This window comes from Hipposideros armiger, unplaced genomic scaffold (assembly GCF_001890085.2).
Source record: "Hipposideros armiger isolate ML-2016 unplaced genomic scaffold, ASM189008v1 scaffold_381, whole genome shotgun sequence".
In the NCBI taxonomy this organism is placed as follows: Eukaryota; Metazoa; Chordata; class Mammalia; order Chiroptera; family Hipposideridae; genus Hipposideros; species Hipposideros armiger.
Genome location: NW_017731731.1, coordinates 609,262 through 626,053, shown reverse-complemented (window position 1 = coordinate 626,053; position 16,792 = coordinate 609,262). Strand labels below are relative to the sequence as shown.

The 16,792-nt window shown below is 50.5% G+C and overlaps 1 protein-coding gene across 1 annotated transcript in view; it reads right to left on the bottom strand.

Moving 5' to 3' along the window:
* URB1 (URB1 ribosome biogenesis factor) overlaps positions 1-16,792 on the bottom strand; it is a 64,303-nt gene that overhangs the window by 25,524 nt on the left and 21,987 nt on the right. The window contains exons 12-24 of the mRNA XM_019662858.1: positions 16,367-16,496; positions 15,611-15,727; positions 14,425-14,537; positions 12,722-12,841; positions 11,142-11,258; positions 10,532-10,670; positions 9,603-9,773; positions 8,424-8,617; positions 6,793-7,014; positions 5,923-6,102; positions 3,541-4,396; positions 2,393-2,594; positions 1,521-1,707 (exon numbers count right to left, since the gene is read on the bottom strand). Coding sequence (XP_019518403.1) covers positions 1,521-1,707; positions 2,393-2,594; positions 3,541-4,396; positions 5,923-6,102; positions 6,793-7,014; positions 8,424-8,617; positions 9,603-9,773; positions 10,532-10,670; positions 11,142-11,258; positions 12,722-12,841; positions 14,425-14,537; positions 15,611-15,727; positions 16,367-16,496 — 2,748 coding nt within the window. The remainder of the gene's footprint in view (positions 1-1,520; positions 1,708-2,392; positions 2,595-3,540; positions 4,397-5,922; positions 6,103-6,792; positions 7,015-8,423; positions 8,618-9,602; positions 9,774-10,531; positions 10,671-11,141; positions 11,259-12,721; positions 12,842-14,424; positions 14,538-15,610; positions 15,728-16,366; positions 16,497-16,792) is intronic.

Sequence of the window (16,792 nt, the reverse complement as noted above, 5' to 3'; positions counted from 1 at the left end):
CTAGACTGAAGAACAAAAACGACAGCAACTTGTCTGTTCCCCTTTCCCCAATTCCCCAGCACTGTTCCCATCCCCCCAATTTCCCAATAAAAAAACATCTTTAAAAAAAAAAAAAAAAAAAGGAAAAAAAGAGAGAAAAGAAAGTGGGATAAGGAGGGAGGCATGCCTTGAGTGCATAAATCCCTAACAGAGCACAGCCTGTCACTCAGTCATCAAGCCAGCCTGCTGGGGGGTTGACAACAGTGCCGGACAGGGACATTCACGGTGACAGTGGCAGGTGGGTCCAGCTCTGCTCCTCTGCAGCTCAGCTCTCTCTAGACTTGGGGACATTCCTCCTCTTTCCTAGTTCTGCCATGTTTGGGTGCCTATGAGCCTTACATTCACAAACCTGCAACACAGCAAATTAAGGCTGAAATACAGGCTATAAAGCCTCTTAGTACAACTACGTGGAGGCACACTGCTTGATCTATAACCTCTGAATGTATTTATCACACAATTGGTAACTTTCACCCTGGGGTTGTTTTCCTGAGCATTACTTTTTAAGTCTTAGGTTCAGAGTTTAGACACAAGTCATAGATTCTATGACATTTAATGGAATTTCACACTGTGGATTGAGGAATAACTCATATGCCAGCTTTCAGAATGTTAATTATTTCCATGCAAAAATCGAACATTTTTTTAAAAAGGGCATTTCGATAAAAGGAAATAATGGCCAAAAATAGCTGTACATTTTCAAATTCAATGAAAACTCTAAATTCACAGTCAACAAGTTCACTGAACCCAAAGCACAAGAAACTTGAAGAAAACTACACTAAGGCATATAATAGTCAAATTGCTTTACCCAATGTAAAAAGAAAAACCCTAAAAGAAGCCAGAGAAAAAAGCATAACGTACAGTGAAACAAAGGTAAGAATGACAGATTTCTTATCGGAAACAATGCATGCCAGAAGATAGTAAAGCAACACTTAAAATGCTTAAAGAAAAAAGACAACCTAGAATTTTATACTCCGTGAAATTCTTCCCAACTCATTCTGAGGGCAGTGTTGCCTGATTCTAAAACCAGACATAGACACTGCAAGAAAATAAAATTACAAATATACCTCATGCACACAGATGCAAAAATTCTTAATACAATATTAGTACACCAAATCTAACAATATCTAAAAACAATAACTCATGATCAAGTAAGTTTACCCCAAGAATGCAAAGGTGGTTTAATATCCAAAGATCAATTAATATAATTCACCATATTAATAGAATAACTAAGCAAGAAGACAAAACCATACAACCATCTCAGTTGCAACCACAAAATCCAATATCCATTCCTGATGGAAAACGGCTCCTCATTTCAGGGGTTGCCCCACCTGACACTTGGTCTCCTAGACACAGCCCCCTCAATTCCCACCAGGCTACATTCATGCCACCTGGCTGAGAATGTGTCTGTAAACCTCGGTTTGTCTATCTTTCTCTTTCCCTTAAAAATGTAACCAGGACTCTAAGAAAAGAGAAAAGACACCTACCAACAGTTCAGTTAATCTCAGCAGCATTTGCTTCTCTTGATCCTGGGTACTGTCGCTGTCTTGCTGACTACCGCTGAAAGACCCGATCAGCCACTTAACACAAGACCCCAGCAGAGTCTTTTTCCAGGCACGCAGCTCTTCTGCCGACCCTTCCAGGACTGCTGAGATGGCGTCGGCCACGATCCAACTGCAGCAGGACACAAAAGTCGAAGAGTTAGTGGGGATGGCCTAAACACCTCTAGCTTTAATACAACATAAGCCAGCGTCACGGTGGGCCATAGGCCCTGAGTCCTGCTCCCTGAGCTAACCCAGCACAGGAATCACACACTTCCCTTGCCTCTTACTCAAATTCTGCCATATCAAAGATGTACCAGAATTTTTATGACTAGGGAAAACAACATCAGCGCACCAGAAAAAGGACGTGTTGTCCAGACTTGGTCTAAATCAGGCTACCTCCACCTCAACAATACTGACATTTTGGGCCAAATAAGTCTTTTCTTGTGTGGGTGAGGAAGGTAAAGGGGAGCTGTCCTATGCATTTTTAGCAGCACCCTGACTTCCATACGCTTGAAGCCAGAAACGACACCCCCTTCCCCGACCCATGTTGTGATAAAAAATGTCAGAGATTGCTAGCTATGCCCGGGAGGGGGCAAAATCACTCCAGGGTGAGAACCACTCTCAGGTAATCAGAACCAGCCATCCACTTGTGGAGACGTACTCACTCCAGCCAGGATGGCTGAAAGAGTTCTTGTACGAATTGCCTTCTCACGATCTAGCACAAGAGCAATGCGGCAATTTCCCCCTGGCTTATAAATGCTACAGGGAGAAGTGAAGCCTAGACAGTGGTCATCAAACAATCGAAACCTTCGCACCTGCTGTAACCGTCTGGAGTCTGAAGCAAGCTGGGCAAACGGTCCACGAGAACACCAAGGTCCTTGGCTCTTGCAAACGGGACCAGCAGGGCAAGGATCTGCTGATGCAGCCCTGACTCTGGGGGTCCGTCAGCACTGAGAAGCCGGGTCTGCAGCCGCCTCCACACGGCCTTCCTCAAGACAGGGATGGCCGCAGAGGACACTGGGGCAGAGGTAAAAAGGACAGGGAGTCACAGAAGTGGTGAGCCGGAGCCAGTGCGTACCAGCTCACAAGAGCCGACAGTTACATTGTAGGAATCTTGTGACTGGGCGATGTCACACTGGTGGCTTGAAATTGGGCCTGTAAGTTGGCAAAGGCTACACGTTATTCTCCCCCCGGAGCCAGTGTTAAACATTCAGCAGAACACCAATGGTCACCGCTGACAGGGTCAGCCCTCTGACAGGGGCTCTTCAGCCCAGTGAGCCCCGGGTGAAACCCTTAGCCTGAAGCTCCTACGACCGTGAGCACCCAAGTCCTGGACGGGATTCACTCTTCGGAGGCTGGGGAACAGGGGAGCTACACGGAACAGGCGCATCGAGAAGCGCTGGCCACAAGGCCCCCTCCTGCGGGGTTCTCTTACTTTTTAAAAACATCCACCATCACTGACACGCAGTTAACATAAAACAGAGGCAAAGCAGTGAGTGAAAACTCATCCATATATGCAATAAAAAGGAGTTAAATTTGAGGTGATCAAAAAGTGCCTCGGATCTGAAACCTGAGGGGTAGAGAAAGCAGCTGGGCCCAAGCGGCCTCGACTCAGCCTCAACTCACCAACACTGCTGACAGTGGCGACAGCGGGAGGGGACAGGGGCGATTACCCCGCATGACTCCCTCAACCTAACAGGGCTCAGCCCCAGTGCTGACCCATCCTGGGCCCAAAGGGCACCAGCTACTGCCCACCCCTCGCCCAGCTCCACGTGGTAACTCGGAGTTGATGCGAGCACGGGGCCAACACCTCAAGCCACAGATGGCGAGTCTGGGGGAAGGGGTGTTGAGAGAATTTCTCATCTTTCTCAATCTCCAGAGCTGGGTCAGAAGCTGCAGGAGAAACAGAACTGAACCATCCGACTTAAAATTCCCAGCTGCCCAAAGCCACCCTTTCGCATACCTCCTGCTGGACGTGTGAACTGTCCCTGAGTCCTGTACTGCAGGTACACAAGGATGAGGGGGAGAAAGTCGTCGAGGCCCTCCTGCAGGCAGAGCTCCGTGCCAGCCTGCGTGCACCACAGCTCAAAACGCAGCAGGTGGGTACAGCCCCACTGCAGGAGCAGGGCAGCGATGCCCAGGGCAGCCTGCGTCCTCCGGGCCAAGCAGTAGTCGAGCAGGTCGACCCCGACCACGGGGGCCAGCACAGGCTCTCTCTGCAGAGAGTGGAAGAACACAGCATCGAGCTCATCCACAGCCAGCGTGGGGAGCAGGGCGCCCAGGCCTTTCACATACTCGGCGGCCCAGAGGAGCTCCCCATGCTGCAGCTGATCCTGGGGGCTGCTGGTCAACAGCTGGACCAGGGTCTTGCCAAGGACATTCAAGCGTCTCTCCTTCCCAGTGGACTTCGTGGGTCGCTGGGCCACCAGGTGGGCCTCGGACAGGCTCAGCAGGGCCAAGGTGACTTCTCGGATCTGGGCGCTCTCCATGTACACATGCAGCGCCTGCAGGGCCTCCAGCTGCAGAAGGGTCTTTGGTGGTGAGGTGGCCGCGCCCGCCCTCCTGTTTCGAAGCTCCTTCAACACGCTCTGGGTGATGGCCTCTGAGTACTTGGCCAGGAGGCCCAGCTGACCCATGCTGCGGAGGATCGGGGCACTCACGGCCAGCACCTGCAGGACCCCTGCGCTCAGGTGGGCCGCCAGACGCTTCACGAGGATGGGGCTGAGGGTGTGCGGAGGAAGGGCCCGCTGCTCCAGGGCCAGGTACCAGCCCTCCAGCGTGGGATGTCTCAGGATGGCCACGAGCACCTCCTCCAGTGTCTGAAACACAGTGACAAGGCACAGCCTCACAGGTGGCCCAGGACAGGAGGAAAGGGGCTGCAGCTGCTACGTCATGCCTTTGCTGTGGTGAGTAGGATGGAGAACAGAAAGCGGCTTCCTAAGCCCTTCCACCCCCAAGCCCGAGTTTCAATGTCCCTCAGGGGTGCCGCAGCGCCCCAACCCAAGCCCAGTCAAAGCTGTAACCCCACTGTAATGCATATCCTTCCCGTCACGGGCTGGACCGTGACTTGGTCAGTACCCCACCCAGACCAGCAGGTATCTGATGAATTCAACTTGAATGAATGTACTGTACAGCAAAACTGCTCTCCACAGTCCCTCAGTGCAGGGGACGGGCCATGCAGGGGAAACGCTGAAATGTGACTAAGATCCAGCATCTGATTCCTCCTTAGCAGCCCTGCCCTCCTACATGAATCTGGCTGAGAGAAGTGGGTACCAAATGACAACAGGGACACGGCGATCATAGCTGAGAGGGCCTGTGTGTGGGGAAGGTGCATCAGGATTACAGTGCCATGGAAATCCACAATCCAGAACTGAAGGCAATCTGTCTCCTCTTTCAGTGGGGAGCTGGGCCTCCCATGACCCCGAGAAACCAGCTCTGACCCTCCCACTGAGTTTAAACCACTGAGCAGAAAACAGCTGACTGCCCTGTGCTGAATTAGAGAATAATTTGATTAAGTCATTCTAAGAGGCCTTGTTGAACATGATCCCTAGTCAACGAAGTCACACTGGTCCCCAGGGATAGGAGTACATTTTCTTCCTTAATTACTCTGAAGGGAAGGGAAGAGAAGCCTATCACACTTTCTAACCGAGCTTGGCCAGTTAAAAAATGAAAAGCACGGGGCCATGTGAGGGCTGCTTTGTCCCAGGTCGACCGGCTAACAGGTGGTCCTGCACCAACGACATCCCCTCCAGGAAAGTCCACTGAGAGATGGAAGGAAGGAAGCCATGAAGTGAGGAACGTGCTTGCTTCCTGAAACCAGTAACACAGGCCAAATGGCAAATCGTATGAGAAAGATGGTCCTGGCCCATTAAGCAGCCTGCTGCAGATTAACCATAGGCGAGCAAGGCTCATCCTCGGAGCAGGAGTTTACTGTGCACATTGACTGTGCAAGGCCTCACCCACTGCCTGGCCTGTACTCAGCAGGCTGCAACTATTTCAGGGAAAAACAGTCACGCCGCGTTTCTCAAGATGCTCACAGCTCACGGTGTAAGGAAAATTGCTGTAGGGAGGGTAAGTGTGAGCACAGGGGGCTGCCTGGGACGATGAACGTGCAAATTACACTGTGCTGATATCTGGGTGAAGGGGTTGAGGTGGTCATCTTCTGCATTTCCCTACCGTGAACACATACTTGGTGTTAACACATTGTGGACCGTTGATGCAGAATTGCGTCTATATATTTAAATGCCTCATTCTCAATGTTAATCAGAAATGGAGGGAAAGCCCACATCTATGACTACAGGAAAAGGCTAGCAGGCAGGAGATGCATAGAAGCAAGTGGCAGTACCTTGTCATTGGCCAACTCCAGCAAGGCCATGGACTCCATGTCCAGAAAGAGGTCGGACTCGGCCTGCACGGCCTCGCACTTCCGCCGGTTCTGGGCATCCAGCTGCTCACAGTGGACGACCAGGCACCTGAGCAAGTCCAGGAAGAGCTGCAAGCGGGGAGGCCCCGCGCTTCTGCCCAGCTGAGAGGACGAGAGCCAGGGAAGGGCTAAGAGTCACCAAAAGTCACTGCCAGGTCCCTCCCTGACCAGAGGCGCGATGTCACCATTAAGATGGATGGAGGAGGGAGGCTGGCCAGAACGGCCACTGCTCATACAACGCTGATTGCTTCAAAGTCATTTCCCAATAAGATATGTCTTCCTAAATCCTGACGAAATACACAGGCGTATTTTGACCAAAATGATGGGGAAAGGCCCATTTCAAAACCTAATCTAAAAATCTGTCAACTATATCAGAGACAGAAATCTCACCAATGAACTACAGAATTAAAACTTATGAAGGAGGGGACGCCTGGCCATGCTGCGGTGTGTCTGCTGCGAAAAGGGCCCCATCCTGACTGACAGCTACCCCGGTGACAAGGTTTGGCTGCACTTAGCCTCTTGTCTGCAGCTGCTGAGAGATTCGCTGGGTTTACCACTAGCCTTAACCTGCCTCTGTGCTCCAGGGAGACGAGGCGGCCGGGCACGTAGGAGCACTCAACTAGCCGCCTGGGCGTTGAGTTGCAAGCTTGCCCTGCGGCCCTGTGCCTCAGGCCACCACCCTCCCAAGTGTGGAACGTGACCCCAGGACTCTTATCAGTGCTGTCAGTGGCTCTGGACCCAACTCGGAGAACGCTGTGTTGTCTGAGGCAGAGATCTGGGGGCAGCGCTGACCTGGCCGAAGTCCTCCACAGTGCTCCTCAGGTACAGCAGCACCTGTTTCACCGAGCGCAGGACCCGGTGCAGCGGGAGGCGGGGGAGGGCAGCCCGCAGCTGCTCCTGGACTTGCTCGTCCAGGAGCGCGCCCTCGCTCTCGTAGGCCGTCTGCAGCAGGGCGCCGAAGCAGGAGGCAGAGGGGTCCTGGGGGGCCAGGCTGCCCGGCGGCGTCTGAAGCGGCTTGGGGAGACAGCAACAGCCCCGGGAAGAGGAAAGACAAAGCACCACGGATGAAAAAGGCGCACGGCCTGGCAAGCAGGTACGGGGGCATTCACAACAAAGGGACATTTCACGGTAATCACATATTCACACTAAAAAATACGTGACCGCGTGGCCTGTAAGTAACTTAAGTCCTCATATTACCAGTCGTAAGTACTTTCCCAGAGTGTGTTAATGCGAAGGTCCTGACTCAGGGGGCACTTACACGGTTTGAGAACAGACACTGCCATCAAGGGCCACGTGTGACAGAGGTGATTTCACTCCAGGAGCCACTGTGATGAATCAATGGAAGCTGGGAAATCACACCCCGTAAGGGAGCCGGCTCTGTGAGCTCCAGGCCCTCCAAAGGCCCTCCCCCAGGAGCCTCGCTTGGCATAGCTCATTGTGGGGGGTAAGGAGGCAAATTTAAAGACCAGTCTGGAGTTGTTCATTTCCTCTGACGTAATTCCCAAACTGCCTTCTTTATTTACCCCTTGTGGCTTTCATTTTTGTAACTCCAAACACTCCGCTTCCTAAGGCCAATAAAACTCGGCTGTACGAGTCGGTGCCCTGAAACTCAGCAGGTCCCAAGGTGCGTCCCGGGACCAGCAGCAGCATCCCAGGGCACTTACTAGGATGCAAATTCCCGGGGCCCCTCAGACCTGCTGAATCAGGCTAGCGAGGGGTGGAGCCTCCAGGGAAACCCAGTGCACCCTCCAGGGCGAGGCCCACTGCTGTCACCTAGTCAACACAGCAGACGCACTTCGAGACCCACGAGTGCAGCCCTGCACTGCCAGAGCCTCCTTGAGCTGCTATATATGGCTGCAACCAATTCTTAACCCTGCTTTTCATGTGGAAACAGGGGGCAATACTTGTAAAGAGCGTGGGCTACGGATTGAAGTCAGAGCTCAGCACCCTATGAAAGAATGTTTCCCCACTGAAAGAAAATCCATTCTTCCTCCCTCCCTCCCTCCCTTTACTGTCCCAATGTTAGCAGAATGAAGCCTGCTGGGGGCCTGTGAGGCCAGGTCTGACAGCTGAGCACGAGAAGTTCAGGGCCATGCCAAGCAGGCCCAGGTCACTCAGTGAGGGGAAAAAACGGCAACCCCCTGCCCCAAAGCTGGAATGTAATTAGCCAACTATAAAGCAGCCAGAGGAAAATTCAATTCCACCGCACCACTGAGCCCTTTGTCTCAGCCCCCTCAGCTGGGCAGCCTGACACCACTTAGCTTCCCCCCTTACGCAGGGGAAATTAGCGTAGGAAATTTCACCCTACAAGCTGCACCCTGTAAAGTGACACAGCTGTGGCCCACAGGAAGACACAGCCGGGGTTTCCTAGGGAAGGCCTGGTTTCTGCAGGAGCAGGCACTGCCGCTGCAGCCCCAGCTCACCAAGGCCTCTCGGGCTGTCTCCGGGACCCAGAGGCTGTAGTATCTGTTGAACCGGGACAGCTGATGGCTGCGAGGTAGGACTGGAGGCTCCGACTTGTCATAAGCCTGGAGCAGAAGACACAGAGCCAGAGGGTCCCTCTGGGTGTGCAGGAGGTCCGTTAGCACTGCTGTCAGATACGTCACGACGCTTTCTCCTGCAAAGGAATGAGATGCGTGCTGGGACCAGCCTCCTGTGATCCATCAATAACACCAACTCCCTCTCACACATATTCAAGACTGGAAAAATTCATGCCGACTGCACGAGGGGTCACATAACCATTCTAAAAGGCAGATGCCACCACTGTGGGCCTCACAAGGCTCCGTTTTATTAAACAGTCGGAATTCAGGTCCCAAGACCCAGAAGTGGAGACCCAGGTAGAGAGAGAAGAGATGAAGCAAAGCCACCTGGGAGCAGGACTTGCTCAGTATTCATCAATCCCCTTCCTCTTCCTTGACACACAAGCCTCCCTTGCAGTTAGGCTGGGACCACATGACTGGTTTACCCCACTCCAGGCCTGGCCATACACCCCTGCGTGACTGTGCACTCTGTCTTGCATTTTCCCTGTGACCCTGGGAACCACAGGTGGCACTGGCACAGCTACAAGATAGGAGCAGCCTGAATCTCTATGCTAGCTGCCGGGGGACAGCCGCCCAGGAGGGCAACCTGGCCTGTACTGGACTATGAAAAGGCCCAGAAAGACACATTTCCACATGAAACCACTGACATTTGGGGGAGTGCTTTTTTGTTACTACAGCAAAGCCTGACCAATACTAATTACACTATTGTGATCTGTGAGCGCTTCCTCCAGTTGTCTGGATACTCAGCCAATACGAAAAACTCATACTTTAGCATCAAGATATCAGGAATAAATATTGAAAAGATCAGTGTTCTAGCAGGTGTCAGTGTGGCCATGCAAAAACATTATTTCAGATTCATCCTTCAAATGACTGATTTCCCAGCTTCGAGATTCCTATCTGCCCGCTTAGCTCTGCCACTTGGAGTGCTCACTGTGGTGGGTCTGAACGCCTGCTGCTCTGGGTTTTCAGCAATCATTTCCAGAGACCCTGGAATCCCACCTCCTACCCCACAGACACCCAGCTGGTCTGATGCGCCCACAACGTCCTGACTACACAAGGTACCTGCTGCATTTTCTGTCCCCAGGAGCAACTTATTCCTGGCTTCTAGGGCTGCGGGCACCACGGAGCTGAACGGGAATGTGAGCAGGGCCATGTCTTCGTTCAGTACCACTCCGATTTCCTCATCCAAGCCTTCGCTGCCTTCCACCAGGACGTCCACCATGTCAAGAACGTCTGAGACAGAGAGGCGGAGATCAAGCTGAGGCAAGAGCCAGCAAAGGGCTCTATTGCAAAGAACCCCACAGGGACGGAAGAGCAAGCGAGTGTGTGCAAAAGGAGGAAAAATAAACACCAAACTTCTCTTGGAGAAAAACGCTGAATACAAAGCTTGGTTCTACACAGATGAGGACCCTGCCTGTGAAACCTTAAGATCTTTGCCAGGATATCCAGCTCAGGTGATAACAGGGTGAAGTTTCCTCTGGGTGACACTGAGAAGCCCAGAAACTTTCACCTGGATATGCAGGCAAACGAGCCCAAATCTGCGAAGCCAACAGGTGGCAGGGTTAAAGCACAGAGCAGGGCCAGCGTGTCTGGATTCAAGCCCGGACTTTGCTACGCTGGCTGTGTGAGGTTGACCAGGTTACTTAACCTTTCTGTGCTCCAGCTGCCTTATCAATATATAAAATGAGAATAATACCCCTGCTTAGGGCTGTTAACGAGGTTATATACTTAAAGTCTGTAAAGAGCTTAGATCAGCACCTGGCATACAGTAAACACTGCACAAATAAAAATAAACCAGTAGATAAGCTCCGTAAGTATTTCCCATTACATGAACAAATATGGCAACTTTCACAGTAAGCTGACGTTTGACATAAAGAAATGGGGCATCTACACTCTGTGTAACCTCCAATGCAAATCTTTTTTCTTTCTCTAATATGCCACTGTGGCTCCATCTTCAGAACCCAAGGAGTGCAGGAGGACGCGGCACCTACCGTCGATGTGCGAGACGGGGATGCTGACGTCATCAGCGTCCTGCTTTGTCACACTGGCCTGCAGTGTGCTGGCTTCTTGAACAAAGTCAGATGCTTTGTCTGTGTACGAATAGGGATTGGCCACCAATGTCAGTAAAACCTGGGTATTAAAGAGCCAAGCGGTAAACAGTGAGATGGTCACAAATGAAACGACAAATGCCCCCAAATATCAATGGAAAAATAAAAGAGCTCAAATGTTAACAGGCCTTAATAAGAACAATAATTTTTCTGCAATTTTTAAAACTTTTTGTTGTAGAATTTAAAAAATATCTCCTTTTAGTGTGTGTGTGTGTGTGTGTGTGTGTGTGTATTATTGCTTTTAACATCGCTTTTAATATACCAATTTGCTCAAGCAAAACAAAATTCCTAAAAGGAAATTAAATAGCACATGGTGATAGATCCCCATTTTACAGATTCCAAAACTAAACAGCTTCTGACACGTCAGCCAGAATTAGGAAGTAAGGCAGGAAGGAGGCCTTTTGGCACCGGTGCATCTAAACGCCTGAATTACGCTGAGGGTCACCCAGAATTATCCTGAACATGCCCCTTTACACAGAAACCGTGCGCTTACACGTTCCAAAAACTGAATCACGGCCTCCTTTCTCTCTTCCACGGTGTCCTCTAAGTGCTCCAGCCACAGCTCCAGCTCCTTCCACGTGTACTCAAACACCCCCGTGTCCCGCAGGATCTGTCGGGAAGCAGGCGTCAGTGGGAAGGGCAGTACGGAGCCTGCTTTCTGGGGGAGTCGCCATGGTGTGTGCTCCAGCATGACACAGAGACCCAAGGAGCACAAAGGGGTGCAAGTTTCTTCTACAGTTTTACTTTAAAAGCTCTTCTTTCAAAACAATGCTCCCATTGTTGAGGGAAACAAGGAAAAGAGAGCATTCTGTGCTGGGGCAGAGAGAACATAATCCCTAGTCTTGCTGCCTACTCCTTTAACTCCTAAATAATAAAAAGAGGGAATGCCCAGCTAGCTGCTACTTAGGAGTCTGATTTTCTACCTGGCTTTTCACAAAGTTCCAGGTAAACGTGCATGACTTGACCCCTCCCAGGTACTCAACCAGGCTATCTGAAATTCTCCAAGGTAATGAACCTGTCACGTCACATCATCTCAAGACTCAGACCTGGGGCAAGGAGCACCCACCATTTCTAAGAGAACAGGATTTGTTATGAGGCAGGACTTGAACCTGTGGGGTTGACATCCTCAAAGGGCCTAATGACAGAGCTTGGGGTCTAAGCAGTCCCATAGCACGAGCCCTGCAGCAGAGTGTACCAACAGCATACCTGACTGTGCCAATTTCACGTATGCAGTTAGTGATCATGACACCTGGCTGGGGTCAAGTTCACACCTGCAATCTGTAAGGACATGGCTATGTACAGAGGTCAAGACCTAGACGTTCACATCCTTCAGGTAGCTCAGGTGAGGCTAAAGGGCAGCAAGATTATCAGCTCTTCAAAGAAAGGGAAAATCTTTGCACTCTAAATATTAACAAATGTGATTTCTGTAGCACTTCCCCCCCTCCCCCCCAAGATGTCTGCTGCCCAGCAGAAACAGGGAACGAATTTCCTACTGCTACAGCAAGACCTGATGTAGCCCTGGAAAATAAGTATAAAGCATAAGAAAGAGGAGAAGCAAAGAGCCAAACTCTTCATTTCCTTCCACTGACTTTGACGACACCTGCCCAGTGGGTGACAGATGAGGTCAAAAGGCTGGATGGAGATGAGGGAAAGAGGCATCGCCTATTAACCAATTCCCCAGAAAGCCAGAAATCTAATATACTGAGCCCACCATGTGTGAGGCACAACTTTATCACATGTAATCTCCTCTGCAACCTATGGCTTTATTATTCCCATTCACTATGGGAAAGCGAAATTCAGGGAGGTTACGTAATTTCTCCAAGCCACCCAAGAAGGACTCAAATCTAGGAACAGGCTGCAAAGTAAATGCTTTTCCCACTTGACCATGCTGTCCCCTCAGGAATGCAGCCAAGTTTGAGACACAATAAATTAAAACTGCCATAAAACCTTCTATTTCTAAATTACAATAGTCCTAAGACATCCTTAATTCAACAACTGTTGACTAAGCACCTACTTATAAGAAGGACTCTGCAAAATGCTTCCCAGAATTAGGAACTGGTAGAAAATGCTCACCTTTATGATCAGAAGCTTGGTTGATGACTTGAGTTGTAAATGGCTACTGGTCACAAACATTTTCATCAGTAAGTAAAACACGGATCGTTCTCCTCCAATAATTTCTGCCTCTGGGCCTTCCTGGAGTTTGAACAACAGAATAGAATGATATAAACATAACAGGCAGCTGTTTGCTGAGTAGACAGGTGCTGTGAGCCCAGTGTGCTTCCAAGCCTCTTACCCCATTTTAACTACAACTCGGCAAGACTGCTGGGGTTTATACACGAGGAGCCTCAGCAGTTAGGGAACTCACCCAAAACCCCCCAGAAGCCGTTGTAGTGATTATAAAGACTAGTAACAGGGAGCAACACGGTGGCCCTCTTCATATGCCAGGGCCATGCTCGCTTCTATCCATACACTGACTCTCTTTACCCTCCCAACAGTCCTGAGGTGGGGACGACTGTTATTCCCATTTTACAGATGTGGACAGCGAGGCACAAGGAGGTAACTGGCTGTTCAGGGGCCGAGCTGGGAATGCAGCCCAGGGAGCCCTGGTACAGACACAGCACCACCTGGTGGGGGTGGGGAAGGATGCGACTCAGGGCTGTCTGACTGTCACAGGCTGCGCTTGCTGTATTTCAGCAGGATGCTGGTGCTGACAACATCGATTCCTTATACATAATTTAGCTTCTTGCAAAGGATCTTGGGCTTTGAACATATGTCTCAGAGAAATACACAGAGCTCTAGCCTCCCAGCCCAAACTCCACTGAATCTGTCTCACCAGAGTGACGGACCCTGAAGCTTGTGGCAACGAGGACGACCCTGAACACGGCAAGTGCCGGGGTTCCTGGAGCCCAGCAGGGATACAGGATATAAACTAACATTTTAATACCAGATCTTTCAAAGCAAGAGGCTTCTGTTTACTTTCCAACTAAATCATCAAGCTCTCATTAGCCCTGTTCAGCTGGGGTAAAAAAAAACCTAAGTAACACCCCTGTCTTGTCATCTTGATGAGTCCATGGCCGTGACCTCATGGCGGGGAATAAAGGTTGACAGCTGGGCTCCGGGTCGCTGCCTGGGTCCGATCCTGGACCCTCCACTTCTGGCTGGCACCCTGCAGGAGTTTCCTAACCGCTCTGCGCTCCAGCTGCCTGTCTTTAAGTGGTTGTGAATGAGCTGACACAGCACCTTGTGTTTAAATACACAGGTCACATCTGTTGAATCTTGAGTTCCCTTTATGAGTCAACATTATGTTCTCCAAAAAGTCCTAGAAGACGTTATTAAAGGCACAGAAAAATGCCAGCAATCTTTACTGATTTTTCCACGAGTCTCAACCTTGGTATCTATTCCTATCTCTGTCTTAAGTTCTTCCAGGATGAGGACAAAAGAGAAGGAACACATTTTATTTTATTTTCCAAAAGGTTTTAAAACAACAAGAAAAATGTAAAATAGTCACGATAAAAAATACAAAAACTGCCAGTACCCAGCAACAATATATTTTCAGTAAGGACATGTTAACCGCCTTATTTTGCAGAGGCCTCCTGGCTCACGAATCAGGACCTCGCCTCTGCTCTGTCACTAAAGGAGAACCGTTAACATCTTCCTTCGTGCCTCCAACCCTGTCAGGGTCCTGTTTGTTCAGTTAGAAATTCCCAGGCCAAAAAGCCAGCAAGCCCTGAGGATCGCTAAGGACGGAAGGTGGCAGGGGGCTCTCTGCTTCCTACCTGGCCCTTTAACCACAAAAACTTGCTGGTGGGCAGGTCCAGGGCCACCTTCAGAATGTGGTGCTGCAGGATGGGAGGGACCTCCTCTCGAAGGCCCTGCTCTGAGATGACACCTGCGGGGAAAAGAGGGAAACAGGCAAGAAGCCATGAGGTGGTAGGTGCCTGGCCACTGCTGCCCCGGCCCCAAGGACCAGACGAGGCACTCCTCATCTAAACAGGAGGACGGGTGCAGGATTCCTCCTCCCCGGTCCATGGTCACCCTCACAGACTGTGCCCACCGCTCTGCCCAGACACACCTCACCTTCCCCTGTGAGGTCTGTCCAAATCCCTTACCAAGAATCCCGGATGCCACTTGCCCCGAGAAGCCTTCCCTGCCACTCGGCCCACCCTGGCCTCTTCCTACAGCTCGATGCCCTCACTGCACCCCATGCTGCCCTCCAGCTGCGGTCTCCCCTTAATGTCATGGGGCACGGGCCTTGCAAGCATTTTGCAAGCAGACTGTGGCCACCCAAGACTGGGTCCTTACCCTCTGGCCTGATTTCTGGGTTTCTCTTAGCTTGGGAAGGACACAGCTACTAAATGGCCACATTCTGGTAAATTTCCTATTCTCACAGCAAAGAGAACCTTTCACGTCAATTAAAAAGTTAACTGCAGCTTTGAATGCGTACTACCTCAATAGCTTATATAAATCCCAGAAATGGTATTTCCGCAGTTCTTCTTCTGTAGCCCGAATTATAGTCAATTTCATTAGACAAACCTTCCCATCAAGGAAACATGTACACAATGTTACGTGTACAAGATATGATTTGAACCTGACTCGCTGGGTAAAATATGAGGAAGTATGTTAGAAGTGCCTCTGCATGAACGGGAAATCCTTCTAAGGGGTTCTCGTTTCTGCTCCCTTCTGAAAAGAGGCTTTATACAATTAACATTACGATCTGATCTGTGGACAGTTCACAGCAGGCAACTCAAACTGGCTGGCTTCTCCATTCTCTCGCGCTGCTGCTGTGTTCATCTGGTATTTACATAAGGAAGACTGGCTATTTAAAAAATATCCGTCCAGACGAAAAGCAGCATGCCAGCCACACTGCCCGCCAAGCCTTCCTGGGCCCTGCTCTGGTTTACCCGCTTCCTCCGTCCTGCTGGCAGACACAGCGGAGGGGCGTCCACATCCCTCGAGACGCACCTTTCAGGAGCTTGCTGAAGTCGAAGTTGTACTGTGTGACCACATGCGGCACCGCCTTCTGGTAGAGGCATATGACCTGGAGCAGGACAGCTTTCAGAAGAACGGTTTCTGCATCGTCTGACCCAAAATAAAACAGCTTGAATTAGGAAACACACTGGCTCTTTGTCTTTCATCAGCAAGCGGTAAGCAATCAAGCCACCCGAGACCCAGCGCAGTCAACTGCACGCTGAGCAGGCAGACCCCACGGAACTAAATTTAAGGAGTGAATGTGGTGAAAAAGTCAGGGCTGTTCAAATAGCCCGGGTTTAAATCCCCATTTCACTGCTGTGACCTTGGACAGGTTAAAGCTACTCTGTCTCGCTGTGCTCCAGTGTTCTATGAATAACGGGGACATAGTAAAGCCTGCCCTTGCAGGGCCACGTAAGGATTAGTAGGATGTAGGTATGAGATACAAAGCCCATTGCCTGGCTGATAACAAGGTCTGAGTCGATGTATCTTCTCACCACGGGGGACCTTGCAGCCTGCCTCCCTCCCTCTGCACAGCAAAAACAAGGCAACCCGCTGACGGGCCTGAACAGAGCACCCGCCGCTCAAGTCTTTGGAGAGACAGCGTGTGTGTAAGGCTCGGGCACATGACTAATCATGTCAGAATTCACCCTGCGATTCCATTCTAATTCTTCTCTCCAAGCAAAGGACAGGATTCGCTCTCCTGTGTCAGCTCTGTCTGCAAACAGCAGATGCACGTGGAGCACTCACCGCACTGGGGAGTCACGCAGGCCGCAGGACTCCTGTTGCCCGTTTTCTTGCCTTTCTCGTCATCCTGTTTTGTCTCTTGTTTTCTAAGTGACTGCCAGACCCACACGATGGTGTTCAGGTCTGGTAAAATCTAAGAGAAAACAGAGAAACAAAAAAATGAGACACATTAAACAAGGAAGAGCAGTAAATGAGCTGAACCTACTAACAAGGAGAAGCACAGTATGGAGGGGAGGTGTAAGCACGTGTGTGTGAGTATGTAGAAAGAGGGGACGGAGGGCGAGGACAGGCCCACATCCTCTGTGAGCTCTGTTTTGAGGTGTCATTCTCAGAACTGTACACAATAAAGATTTGGTGAAAAAAACAAGTGCTGATAATTAAAGCAAACCCCTTAAGACTCATTTACCTGAGCAAGGCCCTGGGAACAAA